General features: G+C 38.5%; 2 protein-coding genes across 4 annotated transcripts in view; one reads left to right on the forward strand and one right to left on the reverse strand.

Annotated features, from left to right (window-relative positions):
* Nucleotides 1-24,216, forward strand: part of Lrfn5 (leucine rich repeat and fibronectin type III domain containing 5) — a 306,408-nt gene that overhangs the window by 91,432 nt on the left and 190,760 nt on the right. The window lies entirely within an intron of this gene.
* LOC110539734 (small ribosomal subunit protein eS25-like) lies at nt 3,637-4,020 on the reverse strand. Its single transcript, XM_060388443.1, has one exon. The coding sequence runs from the start codon at nt 4,018-4,020 to the stop codon at nt 3,637-3,639; it is 384 nt and encodes a 127-aa protein (XP_060244426.1).

Consider the following 24,216-nt stretch of genomic DNA (forward strand, 5'->3'; position numbering starts at 1 on the left):
GCCAGAAGCAATCACATATTTTTTAATATTTCTTCTTATTATTTTTATTTATAATTTAATCAGCTTGCATCCTGGTTGTGACCACTTCCCTCATTTCCTCTTGGTCCAGTCATCTCTCTGTCCTTCTCCTCTCCTCCCCTACCACTTTCTCCTAGTCCACAGATTGGGTAAATCCTCCTTCCCCACCAACAGACCCCAACCAATCAGGTCCCCTCAGGACTGCCTGGATAATCCTTCTCCGTGGGCTAGCTAGGTCGCCCACCAGAAAGAAGTGATCAAGAAGCAGGCAACTGAGTTCAGGTCAGAGACTGTTTCTTCTCCCCTTATTAGGAGACCCACATGGAGCCTGAGCTCCATGGATTATATCTGAGAAGGGGGCCTAGGTCCTCTCTATGCATGATCTTTGGATGATGCATCACTCTCTGCAGGTCTCCCAGGGCCCAGCTGTTTTTAATTTTGTGGGTCCCCTTGTGAGACTCCTGTCCCCTCCAGGTCCTTCTGCATGCCACTTTTTCCATGTGCTCTGTCCAAAGTTTGGCTGTGAGTCTCTGCATCTGCTTTGAGCTCCTGCTGGTTGGAGTCTTTTACAGGACATCTGAGGTGGGCTTCCATCCTGTTCCCTCTCTTTTACTGCTCCCTGTATCTGTCCTGTTTTCCCTTCTGAATGAGAATTAAGCCTTTTCCCTAGGGTGTTCCTTATCTTCTTTAGGTCTGAAGATTTTAGTAGTATGTTTATTCTACATTACATGTCTAATATCCACTTATAAGTGAGTATATACCATGTGTGTCTTTCTGCTCCTGGGTTACCATACTCAGGATTATGATCTTTTGTAGTTCCATCCATTTGCCTACAGATTTCATGAGTTCCTTGTTTTGAATTGCTGAGTAGTATTCCATTTTGTGTAAGTGTACCACAATATCTGTATCCATTCTTCAGTTGAGGGAAATCTAGGTTGTTTCTAGATTCTGCCTATTATGAATAAAGTTGCTATGAACTTAGTTGACCAAATGCACTTGTATGATTGAGCATCTTTTGGATATATGCACAGTAGACGGTGAGGCTCAGAGCCAAACTTTGTTAGAATACAGGGAATCTTATGTAAGGAGGGGGAGATAGAAAGACCTAGCAGCCAACAGGAGTTCCACAACAAGAGCAACAAAGCTAAAAGTATCTGGGCTACAGGGGTCCTGCAGAGGCTGACGAATCAACCAAGAACCATGCATGGTGAGGACCCAAACCCCCTGCTCAGATGTAGCCCATATGCAGCTCTGTCTCTGTATGGGTTTCCTAGTAAAAAGAGCAGGGGCTGTCTTCTTCACGGACTCAGTGGCCAGCTCTTGGATCACCCTCCTCTGTTGAAGTTGCCTAACTAGGCCACAAAGAAAAAGGATGAAACCTGATAGGCTAAGGTGTGATAGTAGAGAAGGACCTTACCTATCAGTGGACTAGGGGAGTGACATAGTGGGAGAAGAAAGAGGGAGGGTGGGACAGGGAGGAGGTGAGGGAGGGTGTGAAAGCCAGGACAAAAAGTGAGTAAAATGTAATAAATAATAATAATAATAAATTAAAAAAGAGAAAACAAACTCAACAGATTTTTTGGGAGATTCTTTGTCTCATTCTGTCATTTTAGAGCATATATGTGTAGATATATACATATATATAATTTTGTACATATACATAATTTTAAGTTAATATAAAGTTTATTTTTATTTCTATTTACATATCTATCTATCTATCTATCTATCTATTTATTTATTGTCATCCCCTCTTTAACCCTACAGACTCTTTTTTAATTTTTAAATTTAATTTTATTGATATATTTATTTATTACAATTTATTCACTTTGTATCCCTGCTGCATGCAGCCCCTCCCTCATCTCTTCACAGCCCCTTGCCATTTCCTTTCTCCCCCAATGTCCTTTCTCTAGTCCCCTGATACGGGAGGACCTCCTTGTCTTCTATCTGACCCTAGCTTATCAGGTCTCATCAAGGTTGGCTGCATCATCTTCCTCTGTGGCCTGGCAGGGCTGCACCCACTAGGAGGAGGTGATCAAAGAGTCAGCCTCTGAGTTCATTTCAGAGATAGCTCCCGAAATCCTTACTAAGGAAACCACTTGGAAATTGAGCAGCCAATGGACTTCCTTTGAACAGGGGGTCTAGGTCCTCTCCATGCATAGTCCTTTGTTGGAGTATTGGTCTCTGTAGGACCCCCTGGACCCAGGTATTTCGCTTTGTTGTTCTCTTTGTGGAGTTCCTGTCCATGTCTTTCTAGCTCCCTCTTTTTCCATAAGGATTCCAGCATTTTGCACAAAGTTTGTCTATGAGTATCAGTACCATCAATACCCTGGTGGGTAGAGTCTTTCAGAGGTCCTCTGTGGAAGGCTCCTGTCCTGTTCCCCTGTTTTCTCCTACTTCTAATTTTATCCTGTTTGCCCTTCTGAATGAGGATTAAGCATCTTCCTTAGGGTTCTCCTTGTTTCCAACCTTCTGCTGCATTCAAGAAACACACCTCTACATCAAAGATAGATACCACCTCAGAGTAAAGGAAGGAAAAAGGTTTTCCAAGCAAATAGGCACAAGAAGCAAGCTGGAGTAGCTATCCTAATATCCAATAAAATATATTTTCAACCAAAATTAATCAAAAGAGATAGAGAGGGACACTTCATTCTCATCAAAGGAAAAATATACCAGGAGGACATCACAAACTTTAATATCTATGCTCCAAACACAGGGGCTCCTGCATTTGTCAAAGAAAACATTATTAAAGTTTAAATCACACATTGATCCAAACACCTTATTAGTGGGAGACTTTAACACTCCACTCTTGCCAAGGGATAGATCATTGAGGCAGAAACTAAACAGAGGTCTTGAATCAAATGGACCTAATAGATGTCTACAGAACTTTTTACCTAAACACAAAAAAGTATACCTTCTTCTCAGCACCTCATGGAACCTTTTCCAAAATTGACCCTACTAGTTCTTTATGTACAAATTATGGATTCCAGTTTTGTGTTTTTTATGTGATTTCTGAATGTGCAAATGTGGCCTTATCTAAATCTTTATCTGTTCCTTGTGCCTTTTCTTGGGTTATTCGCCATCTGTTTGTTTTACCCCATTCTGATCTGTTTGTTTTCATTTCATCATTATTACAATCTATTATGTATAATTATATTATACATAATATTATATTATATTATAATTATGTTATAATTATTATGTTATAATATATATTTTATTTTTATTCCTTAAAACTTTTTTTTTAAATGAATGATAAGGAAGGGTGTAGATCTTGAGTGGAAGGTGGTAGGGGAGGAACTGCAAGGAGCATAAGTAGGAGAAAATGTAATTAGGATATGAGAAAAACTCTATTTTTATTAAAAGGAAAGAATAAATATATAAACAGAAATTACTACCATGGGCTAGAGAGATGGCTCAGCCATTTTTAAAGTGTCTACTGCTCATTGAAAGAATTCAAATTTTATTCACAGCACCCACATTGGATCCTAAGTCAAACATAAACACAATTTTAAGTAAAACATAAATCTTTATAAGGTGAAACATGCTCTCTATATTTTTTTGATTTAATAAAATTTCATTTTTTGAAATGCACAGCTGGTTGAACCTGCTTATGCATCCTCACCAGCAGCTGGGGCATCTCCACCCTGTGTTTCTGGTGTAAATCACTTGGGTTCTGTGCTTTGGAATCAGCTTGATAAGTCCTTTACTAAGTAGCTCCTGAAAGGCTGCCCTGGCCAAGGAACTGTGAATCTCCAGTCTCTCAGAGACCACACCTGGAGTACTAAGCTTATAGTTGGAAACTTCCTTACATAACTTGTTGTATGTGTTTTTGTCAAACAGGACTATGTGGTTGAGCTTGTCCTGAACTTTACCTTTAGACCACTTCTTCTTTTTGGCCTTGACACCAGGCTTATTTACTTTGTCCTTGTCTTTGTCTTTTTTTTTGGGAGGAGGGGGATGTGACTTTCTGGCATCCTTCTTCTTGTACTCGTTGGGAGGCATGCGAAGTTCAGAGAGTGAGGATGACCCCTGCAGGCTCACTAGGATGTCCGAAATAAAAGGAAGCCCTTCCAGTCAACAGTCCCAGAATCATGCTCTATATTTATATGTCAATTTGACAGAGGACAAAGTCACTTGATCTGGGGTGGGAAGATGTGGGAATTAAGGGAATGACTCCATGAGATGAAGCCACAGTCACATACGTAGGTCATTTCTTAATTATTAACTTGTGTGGAGGAGCGCCCAGCCTGTTATGGGTGATGCCATCCCTTGGCTGGTGGACCTGCCTTATCTAACAAAGCAGGAGGAGCAAGCCAGTGAGTGCATGCCAAGTAGGCATCATCCCTTCATGGCTTTTGCTTCAGCTCCTGCATTCAGGTTCCTGTCCTGTTTGACTTTCTGTTCTGACTTCCTTCAATGATGAAATATGATGGGAAAGTGGAAGTGAAAATAAAGTCTTTCTTCCCCAACTTCGTTGTGTTTATAGTATCCATCATAGCAATCTTAACTCTAAGACAAGACACCTATAAAATTGATGATGCAAGTAAAATATGTAAATGTCTGTATTACTATTCTCAAATGAGTTTTGGAATAAAAATTTATATGTACAAAAGTAATCTTTTTCATTTTCCAAAACAAATAATATGAAATATTTACTCTAAAAGATAAAATTATGCCAGGGGATAGTGATGCAGGCTTTTAATTAGAGCACTTGGGGACAAAGTCAGGTGGATCTCTGAGTCTGAGGCCAGCCTGGTCTACACAGCGAGGTCCAGGACAGTCAGGGCTATGCAATATTGTCCAGTGCTACAATATTTGGTCATTTTAATTTTAGAGAATCAAGAGTTTAATAAGTTCAAAGACTAACCATTAATTGGCTTTCATTCATACAAACTTCAATATAAATATATGTTATATATAATTGACAAAGTAATAATTAATGGATATGTAAACCTTCAAATGCAAATAAATACCTACAAATACAAACAAATAACTACAAAATTATACTTAAAAATGAGCAAAGGCATTTTGGCAAAGTAATCAAAAAGAATGATCAATAAACTTATAAATATTCATTCAGCAGTATTGGTAATTAAGTAAAGTAAAAGTAAAACATAGAGATGACCTAGACCTCATGCTCAGATGTAGCCTATAAATAGCTCAGTCTCTATGTAGATTCCCTAATAAGGGCAGAAGAGACAGTCTTTGACATAAACTTGGTTGCCAGTTCCTTGGGCGCTTCTCCCTGGTTGGACAACCTAGCCAGCCCACAAAGGAAGAGGATTGAGGCAGTCCTGATGGGAACTGTTAGGTTATGGTCAGACAGTAGGGGAAGAGGACTTTTCCTATCCATGGACTAAGGAAGAGGGATAGGGGAGTGTTGTTGATTGTTAATATTTACTATTGATTCACTTTTAGCTAAACAGTGGTTATTCCTAAACCAGCTATACACCCAAATCACCAAACAGATACTAGGATTTACTTAATTAACCTAGAGCACAATGCTGGGCAATGATTACTCCATCCTAAACCTCCAAGTCCCCATAGCTTCATCCCATTCAGATTTCCCACATTATACTTGCGTTTAGTCATACCTTAAGTCCGGTTCATCTCTCCTTATCGTCCCAAGTCCTCTCCTGTCGATCTCTCCTCTCTGAGTCCTCCCACTCGCTTCCTTCTCCTCCCCTCTGGACTAGGATGTCCCACCCTAATCACTCCATTGTTCAGCATTGTCTGGTTGTTTTATTGACAATACAGAGAACAAATGGTAGCATGTTTACACAAACTTGAGCTAGGTGATGTTTAGAATAAACATCATAGTGTAATGTCGAGTTTCTGAAACCAGATAGTGGGGTAGAGACATCAGCATTTGCATGAACAAGGGTAAATTGTATATGTTCCACAAGAATATTATATCAACAGGGGAGGAAGAGGGAGGGAGGGAGGGTGGGACCAGGAGATGAGGAAGGGGGTTACAACTGGAATACAAATTGCATAAATTGTAAATAATAATACTAATAATAAAAAAGAAAAATAAAACTAGATTTGGAGGTTTCAAAACAATACAGTATGGCACTGTGGGGGTTTGAGTAGGTTTGGCCCCCATTGACTCTTGTGTTTGAATGCTTGGTCCATAGGGAGTCCCACTGTTAGAAGGTGTGGCCTTGTCCAAGAAAGTGTGTCACTGTGGAGGTGGGCTTTGACATCATATATGCTCAGTCTATACCCAGTGTAGTACACAGTCTCTTGTTGCTGCTTGTGGATCAAGAGGCAGAACTCTCAGCTCCTTCCTGAGCATTGTGTCTGTCTGCAAACTGTCATGCTTCTTGCCATGACAGTAATGGACTAAACCCCTGAAACCATAAGCCAGCTTCAATTAAATGTTTTCCTTTACTGGAAGCAATGGCTCAGCATGTTTTGTTCTTGTGGAGAATCCAGCAAGATGGACGGCACCCAAGTGGTATCTTACAGTCATCCATGCCTTCAGTAGCAGGAATTGATACCCTCTTCTAACTTCTGTGAGCAACAAACATTGGATAAAGTCTGTGAAATTTGGGATATAAAAATTATATCCCAGTAAAGCTGGGAAAAAGGCAGAAAGCAAAAAATTCTAGAACACTGTTACTTTATGTGATTGGGATAAAGGATGGAAAGATACGTGAGTTGGGATGTCATATTTTCTCGTTGCCTTGAGGGTGAGGTGCCTCTCCCTGTTTCTTGTGATCATTATAACTTTGGTTATTCTTTTCCTCAAGAACTTTAGCTATGTACTTTAACAGAACAAGGTCAATGCCAAGGGACATTGAAAGACTAGAACTTGAATGGGTCTACAGTGTAAGCTGAATCCATTAACCATCCCTCCAATGGGAAAATCATGGCTGTATTACCTTGGTAGTTTCCTACTAACAACCTGATCTCTGCAGTCAATGTGTTATTCATTTATTCACTCTAAAGCAAGGAGCTCTTACTGACGTGCAGTAATCACTCAAGACCATCACTTAACTGATATGAGTTCTTTATTACTTCTGAACTCTCCATGGGTAATTGCCTCAGATTAGACTCCCTACTTCGCTTTATTGAATTACTAGTATGTTACCAAAATTATAATGTAATTTAAACTAGAGAGATGTGTTATTTTCTAATTTGTAGACTGTACTGTTATTTTAATATTCTTTTTACAATAATGATAGTGACTAGTGAGACTCCAGAATAGTGAGATTCCATTACATTTAAATCTATGCTTCTGAATTCTTGGATTACTTGTGTGTGTACTGTGTACTTGGATTACAGTTACGTGAACTGTGAGTGGAGAAAAGTCTGCAGAAAAAGAAGTGTTTCCAGAATCCTTTTTTTTTTCCCAATGTGCCCCACGCTTATTAAAGAAATGAAATCCCACTTAGAGCAATGTGATAATTGTAAAAATAAAAAGTAAAAGATATCCTCCAAACCTGGTGCTTCCTTTAATTATGTAATTTAGTATTACTCAGAACTAATTTGTTAAAAATCAAAGGGATGCCAAAACCATATTCAGTTTTACTTTAATTTTATTATTTTATTTCTTCTTTGTATTGAGTCTTCAAATGTTCTTCCATTTATGCAATTATCAGTTGAAGAAGGATAACATAAGAGGGACAATAAATATGGTCAGAATAATTATATAGATATATGACATGTCATACTGAAACTGATAATTACTTTTCATTGTTCTATTTTTTCCTTCGAATTTTTCAATCTTTATGTTTTTTCATCAATGTAAGGTGTTTTCTAAATCCTACCCTTTGTGTGTATTGTGTGTATTGTACTGGAGTCTCCTATGCTTCTATTATATTGTTTGAAAGTATAAATGACTCTAAATAATTAAGGATGAAAAGTATGCAGACACCACCAATCAGTTTTTGACACTGTGATAGAATTTTTAACTCTATCCTTGTCTATTTTTATATTACATGTAACAACACCTGGTGGCTTTTCCTGAAGAGGAAAAGTTCAGACATGGATTCTGAGCTTTTTTCTGATCAATGCATTTTGCAAACAGGCTTTGTGAATATTTAAGAGATAATATTTCTTGTTACTTAAAGGATAGTAATATTAAACTGGCATGCCTTTAGCTCATTCTGAATTCTAAGTATTGTAGCACTGAAAGTATTGTCATCTACAAAGTGAGGCCTACAGAGTCTTATAGTGAAATTAATACTGGATAGGAAGAGGCTTGGAAATGAATCTGACTCAGCATTTCATACACTTGGTCCTCTCCTCTTGGGAGTCAATATTGAACCTGTTCTACTCTTATGTAACCCAATGATTGCTCTTACTACTTTATGCATGTTTCATATGGGTTTTTCTTTACAATTAAATTCATTTTAACTGTCACACTAGTTTTCACTGATCTTTATCCCGTATCTACTGCTTGTCAATTCCTAAGCCTGATGTTTGACATACTCGACTCGCCTGTGGACATTGCTCAAGGACAGATTGTTTACAATTCTACAAATTTCTCTACAAATTGCTTCAGATGGAAAAACCTCTCTTGATTTCCTCAGGTACAAGTTTACTCATCCATGAAGAGAATGACGGACTCAATAGTGGCTACAGACACATGAAGCACTTCTGTCCAAAAGTCTAGCCCTCTGTTTTGGAATGCAGTATTGTTACCGTTCTTTGCTTTTTAGCTATTGTTATGCCTTCTAAATTAGAAGAAGAAATTTTCCATTTAACATCTTGTCATGGTAAATAAAGTGTAGACATATTAGAATGTTTGTATGGGAAAATAACTGAATTCATGTTCATCACTTTGTGAATAGTTAGATACAACTAATCGAGCCAGTCACTTTGAGGAAGTTACACGATTTAAAAAATTATGATTATGATTATTACTATTAATATTACTATTAGTTTAGTCATCATGGTGAAAAAATATGCATGCCTGGTGCCTGTGGCGGTCAGAAGAGTATGTTGGATGTCTTGGAACTTGAATTACAGATGGCTGTAAAGTACCTTTTGGGTGCTGGGAATCAAGTCAGGTTCTCTGGCAAAGCAAGCAATGCCTTTAACAACTGAACAATCTCTTCAGTTCTTCATGACCTTTTTGGATTCCAGTTAAGAAGAAATACATCAGTTTTATTGAACTTGGACGAATGAAGAATAATAGATTAACAATGAGATGGTTTTAGAATATAATTCTAAAGTATGAAGTTCACTGTCTTACTATTCAAAATATCACTAATATAAGTAGCCATTAAACTTATTGAATTTAGCCAACCATATCATTAAATGTCAAGTTAAGTGCCTGTACTTGATTTGTTTGACACAGATTAGTAAGAATAGAGACATGTGTCCTTTCTCTAGTGACGAATGAAAGGATTCATTATTGTAACCATTTAATCTATATTTTACCCGTGCTTGCTCAAATTGTAAATGTTTCATTACATTTTACAAGTTATTTAATTTTTATAATTTACACACTGATTATAAATTTTACTTACTGCAATGTAGTCTCACAACATATTACATACATAAATTAATAGGGAGATATTTATCACTGAACAGAAAAAAAGTAAAGACTATGTCAATATAATATTTGCTTTATAGTTTACTAGATTTTAAAGGAGAGTAGAGGAACAAAGACTATATCTGATATTATATGGCTGCCCTCTCCCTCAGAGGGCAGTAGCCAGGCCATAGAGGAGGACAAGCAGCCAGTTCTGATGAGATCTGATTGGCTAGGGTCAGATGGAAGGGGAGGAGGACCTCCCCTATCAGTGGACTTGGAGAGGGAAATGGGAGGAGATGAGGGAGGGTGAGATAGGGAGAGAATGAGGAAGGGGGCTGCAGCTGGGATACAAAGTGAATGAACTGTAATTAATAGAATAAATAAAAAAATAATAATAAAAAAGAGAGAGCAGAGAACTTACATAGAAAGCTATATTCCCCTTTCTCATACAGTTTCTTTTTTTTATTCATTTCTTGAATTAGTATGATGCATTCCTTTCAATAAATAAATCAAATGATTTTTTTTTATTAATTAAAGCCCATTTAGGCTGTAGTGTTTTGTAAAAATCTGTGTATGTTGACACATGATAATATCATCTGTCCATCATTTTGGTGTTAAATGAGCTTCACTTCCCTATACATTTCCAACATTCTACCTTACATTTCCTCCCTCATTAGGTGTGAAACAACTGATTCTGTTAGTATCTTGTACATCATAGATTTAACTTATGATGTATAAAATACAGTTGGAATGCAAACACAAATTTACACGTACTGACAAATATCATCCTGGTTTCTTGTAATTTGATTATAAACAATACCTGTAAAAACATTGTGGTGCAAGTTTTGGTAAGGGTGTAAATGTTCAACTTGTTTTGTAAATACTGAAGCCTGAAGGAACTCAATGTTACATCAAATCTTAGGTTAACTGATTACAGCATGGCCAATTTGTTTTCCAAAGCGCTGAACTGTTTTTGCGTACCTCACAGTGAAGTATGAAATTTCCAATTGTCATCCTTTAGTATGACATATTTTAACCATCCTTAAAATGTAGGTTTGTGACACATTGTTGTGTTTTGTGTTTTCTGTTATATAATACTTCATATAATTAAACATGCATATGATGCTGTCTTTTTATGTTTGCTTCCATATAACTTTTTGATGATGTCTATATGTACCTTTCTCTATTTAAAAATATTAATTATATTGTTTCATCAAATCCACCCCATTCTCTTCCCTCTAATTCATCCCCTATCCAACTACCACTTTTTCCTACAAATTTTATTCCTCCCCCCCCCGTTTTTTTTAAATTGTGACTGAGTCCATCCAGTGCTGTCTTTATTTTAATGGTATAATACTGTTTACTGGAACATAAGTAGCCTCTCCAAATCTTCATTGCTAAGGAAAATTTCTTCTTCCTCCTCCAGTGGCCATAAATTGCTAATAGTTCCTCAGAAAGAAGTATATCATGGGCCCCTTTGCTATCCATGTTGAGATTTTTATCTGGCTTAATCTTGCCCAAGGCTTGTGCATGCAGCCATAGCAGCTGTTATTTCCTGTGTGTAACTATGCTCTAATGTCCCTTTAATACTCTAGCTCTTTTAATCTTCCCAACCTTTTACTTCTATGACTGATCCCTCTTCCTTGGGAGGATAATGTAGATATACCATTTGCAACAGAACATCACAAAGTCTCTTATTTTCTGCACCCACCTCTAGCTGTGTGTCTCTGTATTAATATTTACCACAGAGAGCAGCTTTTCTAGTGTGGACTGTTCTCAACTGTGCCTATGATAATAAGAACGTTTTGGGAGCAGTTTATTAGTATGTTTACTTCACAGTAAAATAGTACTACATTATCTCCTAAGGTCTGTAACCTAGCCCGTCATGGCTTTTCAGCCAGTGAACAACACCAAGTATGGGCTTCATTTTGCACAGCAGGAGGTTTTTAATCCAACCAGGAAATGGTTGCATAATCCTATAACATTCGTGCCACTATTGCCTCTGTGAGCTTACCCTTCCAGGCCAGTTATTATTATAGATCTTAGGGTGCATAACTGGATAAATTCACTGATGACTTTTTTATCCAGTAATGTGTACACAACTTTTTCCTATGCTGAATGCACAGTAGGCATGATGATAACATATTTGCACAATGTTAACTTATCATGTCATAAGACTTAGGTGTATGGTGTCTTCAGCGATAGAATATTGCTGTTTGGAAGCTAACAGTAATGCCAAGAGTCTGTAATGTTTGGGAAAGGTCTATGAGATTCTCTAGACAAATAACTTGAAAAGTGGTAACCCAGCACTGCTTTTTTTTTTCTTTAATATCTCATGTTGTATGTAGCAGTCATTGTCTCCCATTATGGGGTGACTCAATTTAAACCTCTTTTTTTGTATGTACATCTATATAATTTAGAAAGCTTCTTCAATAATAAGTTTCCACATAGCATTTAGGGAATGGAGGACACTAGGAGAACAAGGCCCTTCAAGTCAACTAACCAAAGCACATATGAGCTTATCGAGACTGATGCAGTCACCAAAGGGCCTACATGGGCCTGCATCAGTTCCTCTGCATAAATATTGTAGACATTAGCTTAGCACATTTATGGGACTCTTGACAATGAGTCTAGCAGGTCTCTGATACTTGTGCTTGCTATTGAGACTCTTATCCTCCTGTTGGGTTGCAATGTTCAAATTTGATATGATAGCTTTTGAGTTATCTTATTATATTTTATTTTGTCATGACTGGTGGTTGAGAAGAATGGATCTAGAGGGACAGGGAGGTGGGGAAGAACTGGGAAGAATAGAGGGAAAGGAAAATATACTCTATATATATTATTTGAGAATCTACTTTTTTATTTTTTTAATTTAATTTTATTTTATTAATTACACTTTATTCACTTCGTATACTCCCATAAGCCCATCCTTCCTTCCCTCCTGGTCCCACCCTCCCACCCCTTTCTTCACGCATGCCCCTCCTCACGTCCATTGATAGGGAGTTCCTCCTCTCCTTCCTTCTGATCTTAGTCTATCAGATCATATCAGGAGTAGCTGCAATGTCATCTTCTGTGACCTGGTAAGGCTGCTCTCTACACAGCGGGAGGTGATCAAAGAGCAGGCCAATCAGATTATGTCAGAGGCAGTCCCTCCTCCCATTACTATGTAACCCACTTGGACACTAAACTGCCATGGGCTACATCTGTGCAGGGGTTCTAGGTTATCTCCATGCATAGTACTTGGATGGAGTATGAGTCTCTGGGAAGAACCCTGTGTTTAAATTTTCTGGTTCTGTTGCTCTCCTTGTGGGGTTCCTGTTCTCTCCAGCTCTTACTATTTCCCACTTCTTACATAAGATTCCATGCACTCTGCCCGACAGTTGGCCATAAGTCTCAGCTTCTGCTTTAATAGTCTGCAGGGCAGATCCTTTCAGAGGCCCTCTATGGCAGGTTTCTAGGTTATTTCCTCTTTTCTTCTTCTTCTGATGTCCATCCTCTTTGCCTTTTGGGATGGGAATTGAGTGTTTTAGTCAAGATCCTCTCTCTTGATTAGTTTCTTTAGATGTACAGATTTTAGTAGGTTTATGCTATGTTATATGACTATATGAGTGAGTATATACCATGTGTGTCTTTCTGCTTCTGTTTGGATTTCCTCAATGTCTGTAGTTATGTCCCCCTTTTCATTTCTGATTTTGTTGATTTGGATGGTGTCTCTCTGCCTTTTAGTTAGCTTGGCTAAGGGTTTGTCTATCTCGTTGATTTTCTCAAAGAGCCAGCTCTTGGTTTCATTGATTCTTTGAATTGTTTTATTTGTTTCTATTTGATTGATTTCAGCCATCTACTTCTTTTTGGTGTGTCTGCTTCTTCTTTTTCTAGGGTTTTTAAGTGAGCCATTAAGTTGCTTGAATGCGCTGTCTTGAATTTCTTCTTGAAGGTACTTGTGCTATGAACTTTCCTCTTAGCACTGCTTTCATTGTGTCCCACAAGTTTGGGTATGTTGTATCTTCATTTTCATTGAATTCTAGGAAGTCTTTAATTTCTTTCTTTATTTCTTCCCTGACCCAGCTGTCATATAGTAGCAAGTTGTTCAATTTCCATGTGTGTGTAGGCTTCTTGCTACTTCTGTTGTTGTTGAGGTTCAGCTTCATTCCATGGTGATCAGATAGGATACAAGGGATTATTTCAATCTTCTTGTATCTGTTGAGGCCCCCTTTGTGACCCACTATATGGTCTATTTTGGAGGTTCCATGAGGTGCTCAGAAGAAGGTAAATTCTTTTGTGTTTGGGTGTAAGGTTCTGTAAATGTCTGTTAGGTCCATTTGATTCATGACCTCTGTCAGAATTATTGTTGCTTTGTTTAATTTCTGTTTTGTTGACTGGTCCTTTGTTGAGAGTGGGGTGTTGGAGTCTCCCACTATTAATGTATGTGGATCTATGTGTGGTTTAAGTTTTATCAATGTTTCTTTTATAAATGTGGGTGCCCTTATATTTGGGGCATAGATGTTCAGGATTGTCCTGACTTCCTGGTGGAATTTTCTTTTGATGAGTATGAAGTGTCCTTCCCCATCTCTTTTGATTAATTTTGGTTGAAAGTCTATTTTATCAAATATTAGAATGGCTACTTCTGCTTGCTTCTTGGGTCCATTTGCTTGGAAAGCTGTCTTCCAATCCTTTACCCTCAGGTAATGACTATCTTTGTGACTTAGGTGTGTTTCTTGTATGCAACAGATTGCTGAGTTTTGTTTATGCATCCATTCTTTTAGTCTGTGTGTTTTTATTGGAGGATTGAGTCCATTGATGTTGAGAGAGATTAATGACCAATGGCTGTTAGATTCTTTGATTTTGATGTTGGCTGTGGTCATAAAGTTGTGTGTTTGGTTGCTTTTGTTTTATTGTAGTGAGGTTAAGTATTTCCTGTGTTTTCTTAAAATTACCTAGTTTTCTTGGGTTGCCTTTTCCCTTCTAGTGTCTTCTGTAACACTGGATTTGTGTTTAGGTAGTGTTGAAATTTGATTTTGTCATTGAATATCTGTTTTCTCTGTCTATGAGAACTGAGAGTTTTGTGGGGTATAATAGCCTGGGCTGACATCAATGTTCTCTTAGGGTCTGCATGATATCCAACCAGGCCCTTCTGGCTTTCATAGACTTTGTTGAAAAGTCAGGTGTGATTCTAATGGGTTTGCCATTATATGTTACTTGGCCTTTTTCCCTTGCAGCTTTTAGTATTTTTTCTTTGTTCTGTATACTTACTGTTTTGATTATTATGTGGCAGGAGGATTTTCTTTTTGGTCTAATTTATTGTGTGTTCTGTATGCCTCTTGTATTCTTATTGGCCTCTCCTTTAAATTGGGGAAATTTTCTTCAATGATATTGTTGAAAACATTTTTTTGGGCCTTAGAGGAGGGAATCTTCTTCTTCTTCTATTCCTATTATTCTTAGGTTTTTTTTTTAATTTTCTTTTTATGTTGTCTTTAATTTCTTGGATGATCTGTGTCAGGAGTTTTTTAGATTTAACATTTTCTTTGACAGATACATCTATTTCTTCCATTGCCTCTTCCACATCTGAGATTCTTTCTTCCATCTCTTCTAGTCTACTGGTTATGCTAACCTCTGTAGTTCCTGTTTTCTTCCCTAAGTTCTTTCTCTCCACAATTTCCTCCATTTGTGTTTTCTTTAATTTTTCCAATTCTATCTTCAGATCTTGAGCCGTTTTATTGATTTCTTTTATCTGTCTGACTGTATTTTACTGCTTTTCCATCAATTCCTTCAGCTGTTTGTTTGAACAATCCTCTGTTTCTTTTATTTCATTCAGTGATTTAAGCATTTCCTCTCTAAAGGCCACAAACTGTTTGGCTCCAACTTCCTGTATTTTTTTACGGATGGTCATAATCTCTTTGTTTTAATCTGCCTCTATTTCTTTACGGATGGCCGTAATCTGTTTGAGTTTATCTTCTTCTAGGTCTTTATGTATGTTATTTGTTTCCTCTGTATTGTCTTCATGAGCATAGAGGTTAGGTCATCTTCTTGGATTTCAGTTATGCTGGGTTGTCCAGGGCTACTTGCCCCTGGATAACTGGGTTCTGGAGATGCCATATTGCTCTGTCTTTTGTTGGTTGAACTTTTACGCTGGTCTCTACCCATTGGGCTATCTTAGGTGTTTGGGGTTAGTTTCTGGTGGTTCCTGGAATCCTGTGGTAGAGATAATCCCCTTGGCAGAAAGATGGTTTTTACTAAAGGAAGCTTTCTCAGCTTTTTGTGTATAGTTACTGGATGGCCGGTGTTTTTCAGGAGTTGCTGCTGTTCACCTCAGGCATAGAGACCTGAGTGGTAACTGTGGTCCTTGTTAGTCGAGGGGGTTCTCCTCTCACCGGGAGAAGTCCTAAAGACAGCTGCCCTGCTCCTGGGTTTCTTGCTGTAAATTTAGTGATCTGATGCTGTAACCTGTGCGTCCTGTGGTTTGGTCAGTTTTGTTAAGGGTAACTGGTTGCCCCTTGGAGCAGTATCTGGGGGTTGATCTCAGGGATTCTGGGCTTTTGTAGGTCTGAGGTTGGTTCTCTATGTCCCAGTATCCAAGCGGTAATCTGTGGCAGGTGGGAAAGGCTGTCCTGGTAACAGCAGGCTATCTGGTGCACAGCAGGTCCCTGGGTTGGGCCGGTCTGCAGGACCTATTCCAGGGATATACTGGGTGGCCTAATTCCGTCCCCTTTGCTTCATTCCCTCGGAGGATTTCTCTGGACAGTGACTCCCCGTCTCTGTTGTCCTGGGGCGCACAGCTATGTCTGTGTCAGAGAGCTGGCGCGTAGCAACTGTCTGTGCCTGTGGCTGGAGCCCAGTTCAGTGATGGTGGCTCTTACCTGCTGGTCTGCGAGACTTTTTCCAGGGAAGGACTGGGTGACCCAAGTCAATACCATTTCTTTCCTTCCCTGTGGGTTTTTCTCCCAACAGGGACTCCCAGTCTCTGCTATTTTTTGTGCCCACTGATCAGCCTGGGAAGGTAATCAGGACATGCAGGCATGTAGCTCTTGTCTGGCAACCTGGTGCCTGCTTGTCCCAGGATCTCTTCTGGGTTCTGGATGGGTGACCTGAGAGTGGACCAGACTGATTCCCATGTCATGAGGGTTTCCTCTCCCTTGGGAAACACGATCGCTGTTGTTTTAAGGCCCAGAGTTTAGTCTCTTTGTCGCTGTATGGAAAATGTTGTCCTGCTCCTCAGATGCAGTAGTCTCCTGGCGCCGCCATCTTTTCCCACTGAGAACCTACTTTTAACAGAAGAAGAAACCAAAAAAAAAAAAGCTCTTTAAAGTTAGTTCTTCAGCCCCATACTCCCTGTTCTGATCTGCCACTCTTACCCTATTAAACATCTTTCCCTTTCATATACCCTGTGTCTCTCTTCCTTTCCTTGAAATTTAAGTTATGGTTTCAGACTAGTTTCCTGCCTTCTCTGGTTACTCCAATTTAAACAGATACATATATAGAGATTTAAAATTAGTGTCTACATATGAGAGAGAACATAATGTGTTTGTTTTCTTTTGTCTGTGTTGCCTCATTTGAAAGGGCCATTCCTCTAAGTATTTACATGTAAATTTCATAATTTTCATTTTCTTTTCAGATGACCAATATTTCTTTGTTTTGAGGTACCATATTCCCATCATCCATTCATAAAGTGATGGTCATCTAGGCTGTCCTCTCTCACCTGCAGTGATAGATTATTACCCTTTAAACTATGGGCTTATTATCCCAGTCTTCCCTTAAGGTGTTGCCTTTCATGTATTAGGTTACAGCAACAAACAAAGAAACTTCAATAATATTTATTCTGATTTGAATCTGAAAATCATACAAAACAGAAGAATATGTTTATTTATGGAACTATTTGATGCTTTTTTTCCATTTATGCCTTTCTATTTTAATACAAGTGTATTTTTAGTGAGGCTTTATTAATTTTAAGTTCACAGTCTTAAAAATAATCATTATGACTATACGCCCTTTAGTGCACAGTAGCCTTTTATAACCATGTTGTGTGGTAATTTTTATACCTGATATTCATATGCATAGGGTTAAATTGCTGGAGAAATTATCCTATTATTATAAAAGCTATTATTCCATGTCTCCCACACACAACCTTTATTCCTTACTACTGTTTTTCATCATGCTACCACCAACCTATTAGTAATCTTATAACCTTCAGTTAACCTCTAGTGTAACTTCATCTCTCATCTCAAATTTGTTTCTGATTTCACTAAACTTTTTCTTTTTTCATAAAATAATGTATTTTAATAATGTTTTTAAAATTTTTATTAATTACAGTTTATTCACTTTGTATCCCCCCTGTACCTCCCTCCCTCCTCCCCTCCCAATCCCACCCTCCCTCTTCCTCACCTTTGTCCCTCTCCCAGTCTACTGAAAAGGGAGTTCCTCCTCCCTTTCCCTCTGATTCCGGTCTATCAGTTCTCATCAGGAGTGGCTGCATTGTCTTCTTCTGTGGCCTAGCAAGGCTGCTGCCCCTTCAGGGGGATGTGATCAAAGAACAGGCCAATCAGTTCCTGTCAGAGACAGTCTCTGTCCCCATTACTATGAAACCGACTTGGATATTGAACAACCATAAGCTACCTCTGTGTAGGGTTTCAGTCCATCTCCATGAGTGATCCTTGGCTGGAATATCAGTTTCAGAAAAGACCCCTGTGCCCAGACTTTTTGGATCTGTTGCTGTCCTTGTGGAGCTCCTGTCCTCTCCAGGTCTTACTATCTCCTACTTCTTTCATAAGATTCCCTGCACTCTACCCAAAGTTTGGCTATGAGTCTCAAAATCTGCCTTGATACCCTGCAGGGTAGAGCCTTTGTGGTAGGCCCTCTGTGGTAGGCTCCTGTCTTGTTCCCTGCTTTTTCCCTCCCTCTGTTGTTCATCCTCTTTGTCTTTCTGAGTGGGTATTGAGCATCTTACCTCCTTTGGGGGACAGGGAGAGAAATAGAGGAAAAGGGAAAGAAAAAATACACAAAGAAAAATATACAACAACAAAATACTCTCCCATAAAACAGAAACATTTTTCTAAGTATTTTTAGTAAAATTCAAGATAGAAATGCTGGATTCTGTCTCTTTTTTTGATGAGAATATTGTTTATTAAATAAAACTGTTATTAGACTAAAAGATATAAAATCATTCAGAAAAATTACTTAACCTCCATTAAGGTTCATAATTTCAATTATTGACAACACAGCTTTCTCTGATATTTAATATAATTTGTAATAGTTGTCCATAATAATTTAGCATTAGTAAAACTACATATGATTCTTTTTTATATATTTTATTTTATTTCCATTTTTTAATTTTTATTTTTTATGTTAATTACAGTTTATTCACTTTGTATCCCAGCTGTAACACCCTCTTTCATTCCCTCCCAACCCCACCCTCCCTCAGCTCCTCCCTGCCTCTCTCTAAGTCCATTGATATGTATACACCACTCCTTTGAAAAAAAAAACTGATTTTTAAAAATCATATTCAAATGAGTACCAAACATCAATAGATGTATTTAAACTACCAAATTCAGTAAGATTTAAGGACTTTTTAATTATCATATATTTTCTTTTTTTCTATTATTATTTATAATTTATTCACTTTATAGCCCCCTCCCTCATCTTCTTCATGTCTTGCCTACCTACCCTCTTCCTTCCCTATCTCACTTCCCTAGTCCACTGATAGGGGAGGTCCTTCCCTACTGTCAGACTCTAGCCTATCAGGTCCCATTAGGACTGCCTGGATCCTCTTCTTCTGTGGGCTGGCTAGGTCTCCCCACCAGGGAGACATGACCAAGGCGCAGTCAACCTAGTTATGTCAGAGACTGTCTCTTTTCCTTCTACTAGGGAATCCATACAGAGACCAGCTGTCTAGGGGTGACATCTGAGCAGTCTGTGTAGGTTTTCCCTATATATGGTCTTTGGTTAATTCATCAGTCTTTGAAGTCCCCCTGGGCCCTGCTTTTTTGTTGTTGTTGTTGTTGGTCTCCTTGTGTGGCTCCTGTCCTGTCTGGTCCTTTAATACCCCCTTCTTCCATAAGACTCCTTGTGCTCTTTCCACAGTTTGGCTGTGATTCTCTGCTTCTGCTTCAATCCCCTGCTGTGTGGAGTCTTTTAGAAGACATCTGTGTTAGACTCCATCCTGTTCGTCTCTTCTACTGCTTCCAGTGCTTATGCTGTATACCCTTCTGAATTGGAACTAAGCTTCTTCCGTAGGGTCCTCTTGTTGTTTAGGTTATTTGGATCTGTGGATTTTAGTATGTTTATCTTATAAAATATGGCTTATATCTACTTATAAGTGAGTATATACCATGCGACCACAATTAGGATGATCTTTTCTAGTTCCATCCATTTGCCTACAAATGCTATGATTTCCTTGTTTTAATGATTAATTTTGGTTGAAAATGTATTTTATTAGATATTAGGATAGCTACTCCTTCTTGTTTTATGGGTCTGTTTGTTTGAAAAATCTTTTTCCAGAATATATAAAATTTAAGTAAATATTACGAACAAACTGCAATCACAAGCATATTATCAGAAATATATAATCAAAATACACATCATATAATAAATTATATATATAGTACTTTTAATTTGATTAAATATTTTATTTTAATATATAATCTTACTTATATGTTAATATCAGGTAAATTCTCAATTTTTTTTTCGAAATTAAAATAAGGTTTCTTTCATTTTTGTAAACACAAAATCGTTTAGTCCAAGGTTCATTCATGATGAGGCTAGAACATCAAAGAAAGAGTCTGTAATTCATTACCCCTTCTATGGTAGCCTTGTGGGTGAAACGCTGGCCTTTCAGAGATGTGCCACATAGTAACCATGTTGCAGTTGCCTCAAAGGACATTAAATCTTCAGAAAAATCAGCTTTAATTGCCTGTCTCATTGCTCATTGCTCAAGATACAAAGTGCTCCTATTCAACTCATTTGGATTCTACTAATCTCTCTTTGGGTATCATTTGTGTTTTATGACATATTCTGGGATGTATACACCTGTTTATTTCAAATACTATATATATATATATATATATATATATATATATATGATAAAATTAAGAACCTATTTTACATGCTTATAGTAGAGAATCAAAATATGTATTATGGTTAGTTAGGGGAGCATTATCATCACATCTTAATACCATGCTTTATTATTTTGACACACATCAAATAATATTTACTTGTTCTGTGGTGTTCTGTTCTTCTATGAGAATACAAGTGTATTTGCTATATATTTTCTCTTGTACAAAGTAGTACAAGAGAGTCTATCTTGTCTAATTTATACAGAGTGTGATTACAGAATGTTGGTTTCTAATTCTGTTATTTCCAGTGCGCTTCTTTGAATTTTTAATTTTTCAAATTAATTTATTCATTAATTACAATTCCTTCACTTTGTATCCCCGAAGTAGCTTCCTCCCTCATCTCCTACTAGTTCCACCCATTTTTCTAGTATTTGAAATTTCAACTTCACTACTCAATCATTGGTAGATCCTTCAGGAGTCTGTGTTTGTTTGGGATTTTGTTACTGTGATTAAACACCATACCAACAGAAATTTAGGGAAGAAAGAGTTTGTTTTAGCTTATATTTTCACCCATAGTCCATCACTGAGGGGAGTTTGAGAAGGAACTTAATCAGGAAAAGAACCTGTAGGCAAGAACTAATGCAGAAGCAATGCAGGAGTGCTGTTTATTGGCTTGCTCCTAAGTGTCTTGCTTAGCCTGCCCACAATAGGTGGATCCTCCCAAATCAATCATCAGTCAAAAGAAAGAAAAAAACAAAACAACAACAACAACAACAACAACAAAAGCACCACATCCTGGTTCACTGGCCAATCTCCTGGGGAAATTTTTCCAACTGAAGTTCCTTCTTTCATAATGACTCTAGGTTGTGTCAATTTGACATAAAATTAGCTAGGACAAAGCTCTAGAATCTTATCTATTTTTGTCAGGTCGTTTCTTTTTAAAAATAGCTTTAAATTGTTACTGTCAATGACCGAAGTGGACACTGTTGGTATAATTTGCTTTGTGACTCTGTCTTTTTCTTATTTCTTTGCAAGAATGAATCTAGCTATAATAATGGATTTATTGATCCAATATCTTACATCTTTTCAGTATTCAAATTTTATGAGTGGTTTAACATATTGTCCAGAATTAGCATTTGCAGATTAGATGTTAAAAGAGGGAGATTAAAAGCATTAATCTCTCCAGGTAAAATTGTAATTAAGAATTGGAATCAGATCATGAATCTGTCTCTTTGTAAGTCACACCTTAGCTGTCACACTTTCTCCTCATTAGCTTGCATGGCTTCATCTGCTGTTTGCAGACAGTTGACATTTAACTTCATTGTGAATCATAAGTTTCATTCTAGCATGTCATATGGCAACTATGCCAAGCCCAGAGAGATAGAATTCTGTGTTTTCTACTCCTCATGGGTGTACTTTCACTGATTGACGTGTGGAAACTAGTCTACTGTCTCAAAATAAAAACCTAAAAGCTGTCTTTAATTTCCTGGTTCCAGTGCCATGCTCCTGGAAATACACTTTAATTTTTACCCTATTTTTCTTCTATTTTTAAAATTTAATTTTATGCCAGAGGGGCGGAGCCAAGATGGCGACTAGCACACACAGTTTCTGAGCGGTGGGATACCTGATCTTCTGAGTTGGAGAATGGAAGGACCCCCAACCCAGGAAAACCACAGCGAGGCTTTCTGAACACCAGAGAACATCGCAGGAGGTGAAAACTTTGGCCTCCGGTCACCCGGAGACTTGCCTGGGGAAGGAGAGAAACGATCCTTTGTTCTTGCGGCACTCCCTTCCCCCAGACCTCCTTCCTCCTCGGCACAGCGGCACAGCTGACTCATCTTTCTCAGTGCAGACCTAACTGCCTGGGGTATACAGCCGCTGAGACGGAGCCCCAAGCACTTTAGCGGCAGATAAAAGCCAGCAGTACGTGCCCCGGACTCCCAGATTCGCGCAGCGGCTGCGCCATCCTCCCAGGGCACGAATCTGCTAGACACCATACTAGCTCCGCAGGATCGCCATCACTGACGGTGCAGCCCGCCCAATCCCACAGTGACAGAGAATACGCTATATACTCACCAAAACCAGGCAGAAACGTCATACAACCTGGACACACCAGGCGCTGGGCCTCCCAAGCTTGGAGAGCACAACGAAGAGATCCCAGGACTTCCCAGAAAGCTTTGGGACTAGCAACCCAGTCTCCAGTTACAGGGGGACGTGGAGGCGGAGCAGCACTGAACTGGCGGGGCACCACAGCCCTCCAGATTAAGACTAACCAGGGCCAAACCAGAGAACAGAGAGCCTGGTTACCCCATCCCTGCTGAAGTGACCACCCTGAAATCTCCAGCTGCAGCAAGACCTCAGAACCTGGCAGTGACAGCAGCACAGAACTGGCGGGAACACATCAAAGAAGCAGGGCCAAACCAGAGAGCAGAGAGCCCCGGATACCACGATCTCGGCCAAGAGACCTGCCTGTACAGCTAGTCCTCAGCACACGCTGAGAGTGCTCAGCTTCCTGAAGAACTCTCCAGACACCAGAGAGAGACAGCACCAGTCTGATCTGCAGAATCCAAAAACAAACAGGGAAGGTTTCAGATAAGCCAATGGCCAGAGGTAGGCGAAAGAACACTTCCAACATAAATCAGGACATCATGACTTCACCAGCAAACGCCAAAATCGGTGGATACACCAATTCAGCAGAAGCACAGGAAAATGATTTTAAAGCCATGCTTGCCCAATTATTTGAGGCTCATAAGGAGGAAATGAACAAGTCTTTCAAAGAGATGGCCAGTCAATTGGAGGCAAAGAAAGAAGAAATAGACAATATCCTTAAAGAAACACAGGCAAACATAGCCAAACAAATAGATACACAAGTAGAGGAAAAATTAGTGGCATATAAGAAGGAAATGAAAAAAGAAATAGAGGCCATCGTAGAGAGACAGGAATCCAAATTCAAACACATGAAAGAAATGGTGCAAGGCATGAAAACAGAATTAGAATCAATAAAGAAAACACAAAATGAGAAAACCCTTGAGCTGGAGAACTTGGAGAAAAGATCAGGAACAACAAAAGTAAGCATCACCAACAGAATACAAGAGATGGAAGAGAGAATCTCTGGAGCTGAAGACACACTTGCAGAAATGGATACTTCTCTCAAAGAAAAAGTAAAATCAGAAAAGTTCCAATCACAAAATATCCAAGAAATCAAGGATGCTATGAAAAGACAAAATCTAAGAATAATAGGAATTCATGAAAAAGAAGACTCCAGACTCCAAGGTCCAGAAAATATTTTCAAGAAAATCATAGAAGAAAATTTTCCCAACTTAAAGAAAGAGATGTCCATAAATATACAAGAGGCCTACAGAACTCCAAATAGACTAGACCAGAAAAGAAACACATCACGTCACATCATAGTCAAAACACTAAATCTACAGAACAAAGAAAAGATATTAAAAGCAGCAAGGGAAAAAGGCCAAGTAACATATGAAGGTAGACCTATCAGAATCACGCCGGACTTCTCATCAGAAACTATGAAAGCCAGAAGGGCCTGGGCAAGTATCATGGAGACTCTAAGAGATCACAAATGTCAACCCAGACTACTATACCCTGCAAAGCTTTCAATCAACATAGATGGAGAAAACAAAATATTCCATGACAAAACTAAATTTA

The sequence above is a fragment of the Meriones unguiculatus genome, chromosome 7 (assembly GCF_030254825.1).
Source record: "Meriones unguiculatus strain TT.TT164.6M chromosome 7, Bangor_MerUng_6.1, whole genome shotgun sequence".
Taxonomy (NCBI): Eukaryota; Metazoa; Chordata; class Mammalia; order Rodentia; family Muridae; genus Meriones; species Meriones unguiculatus.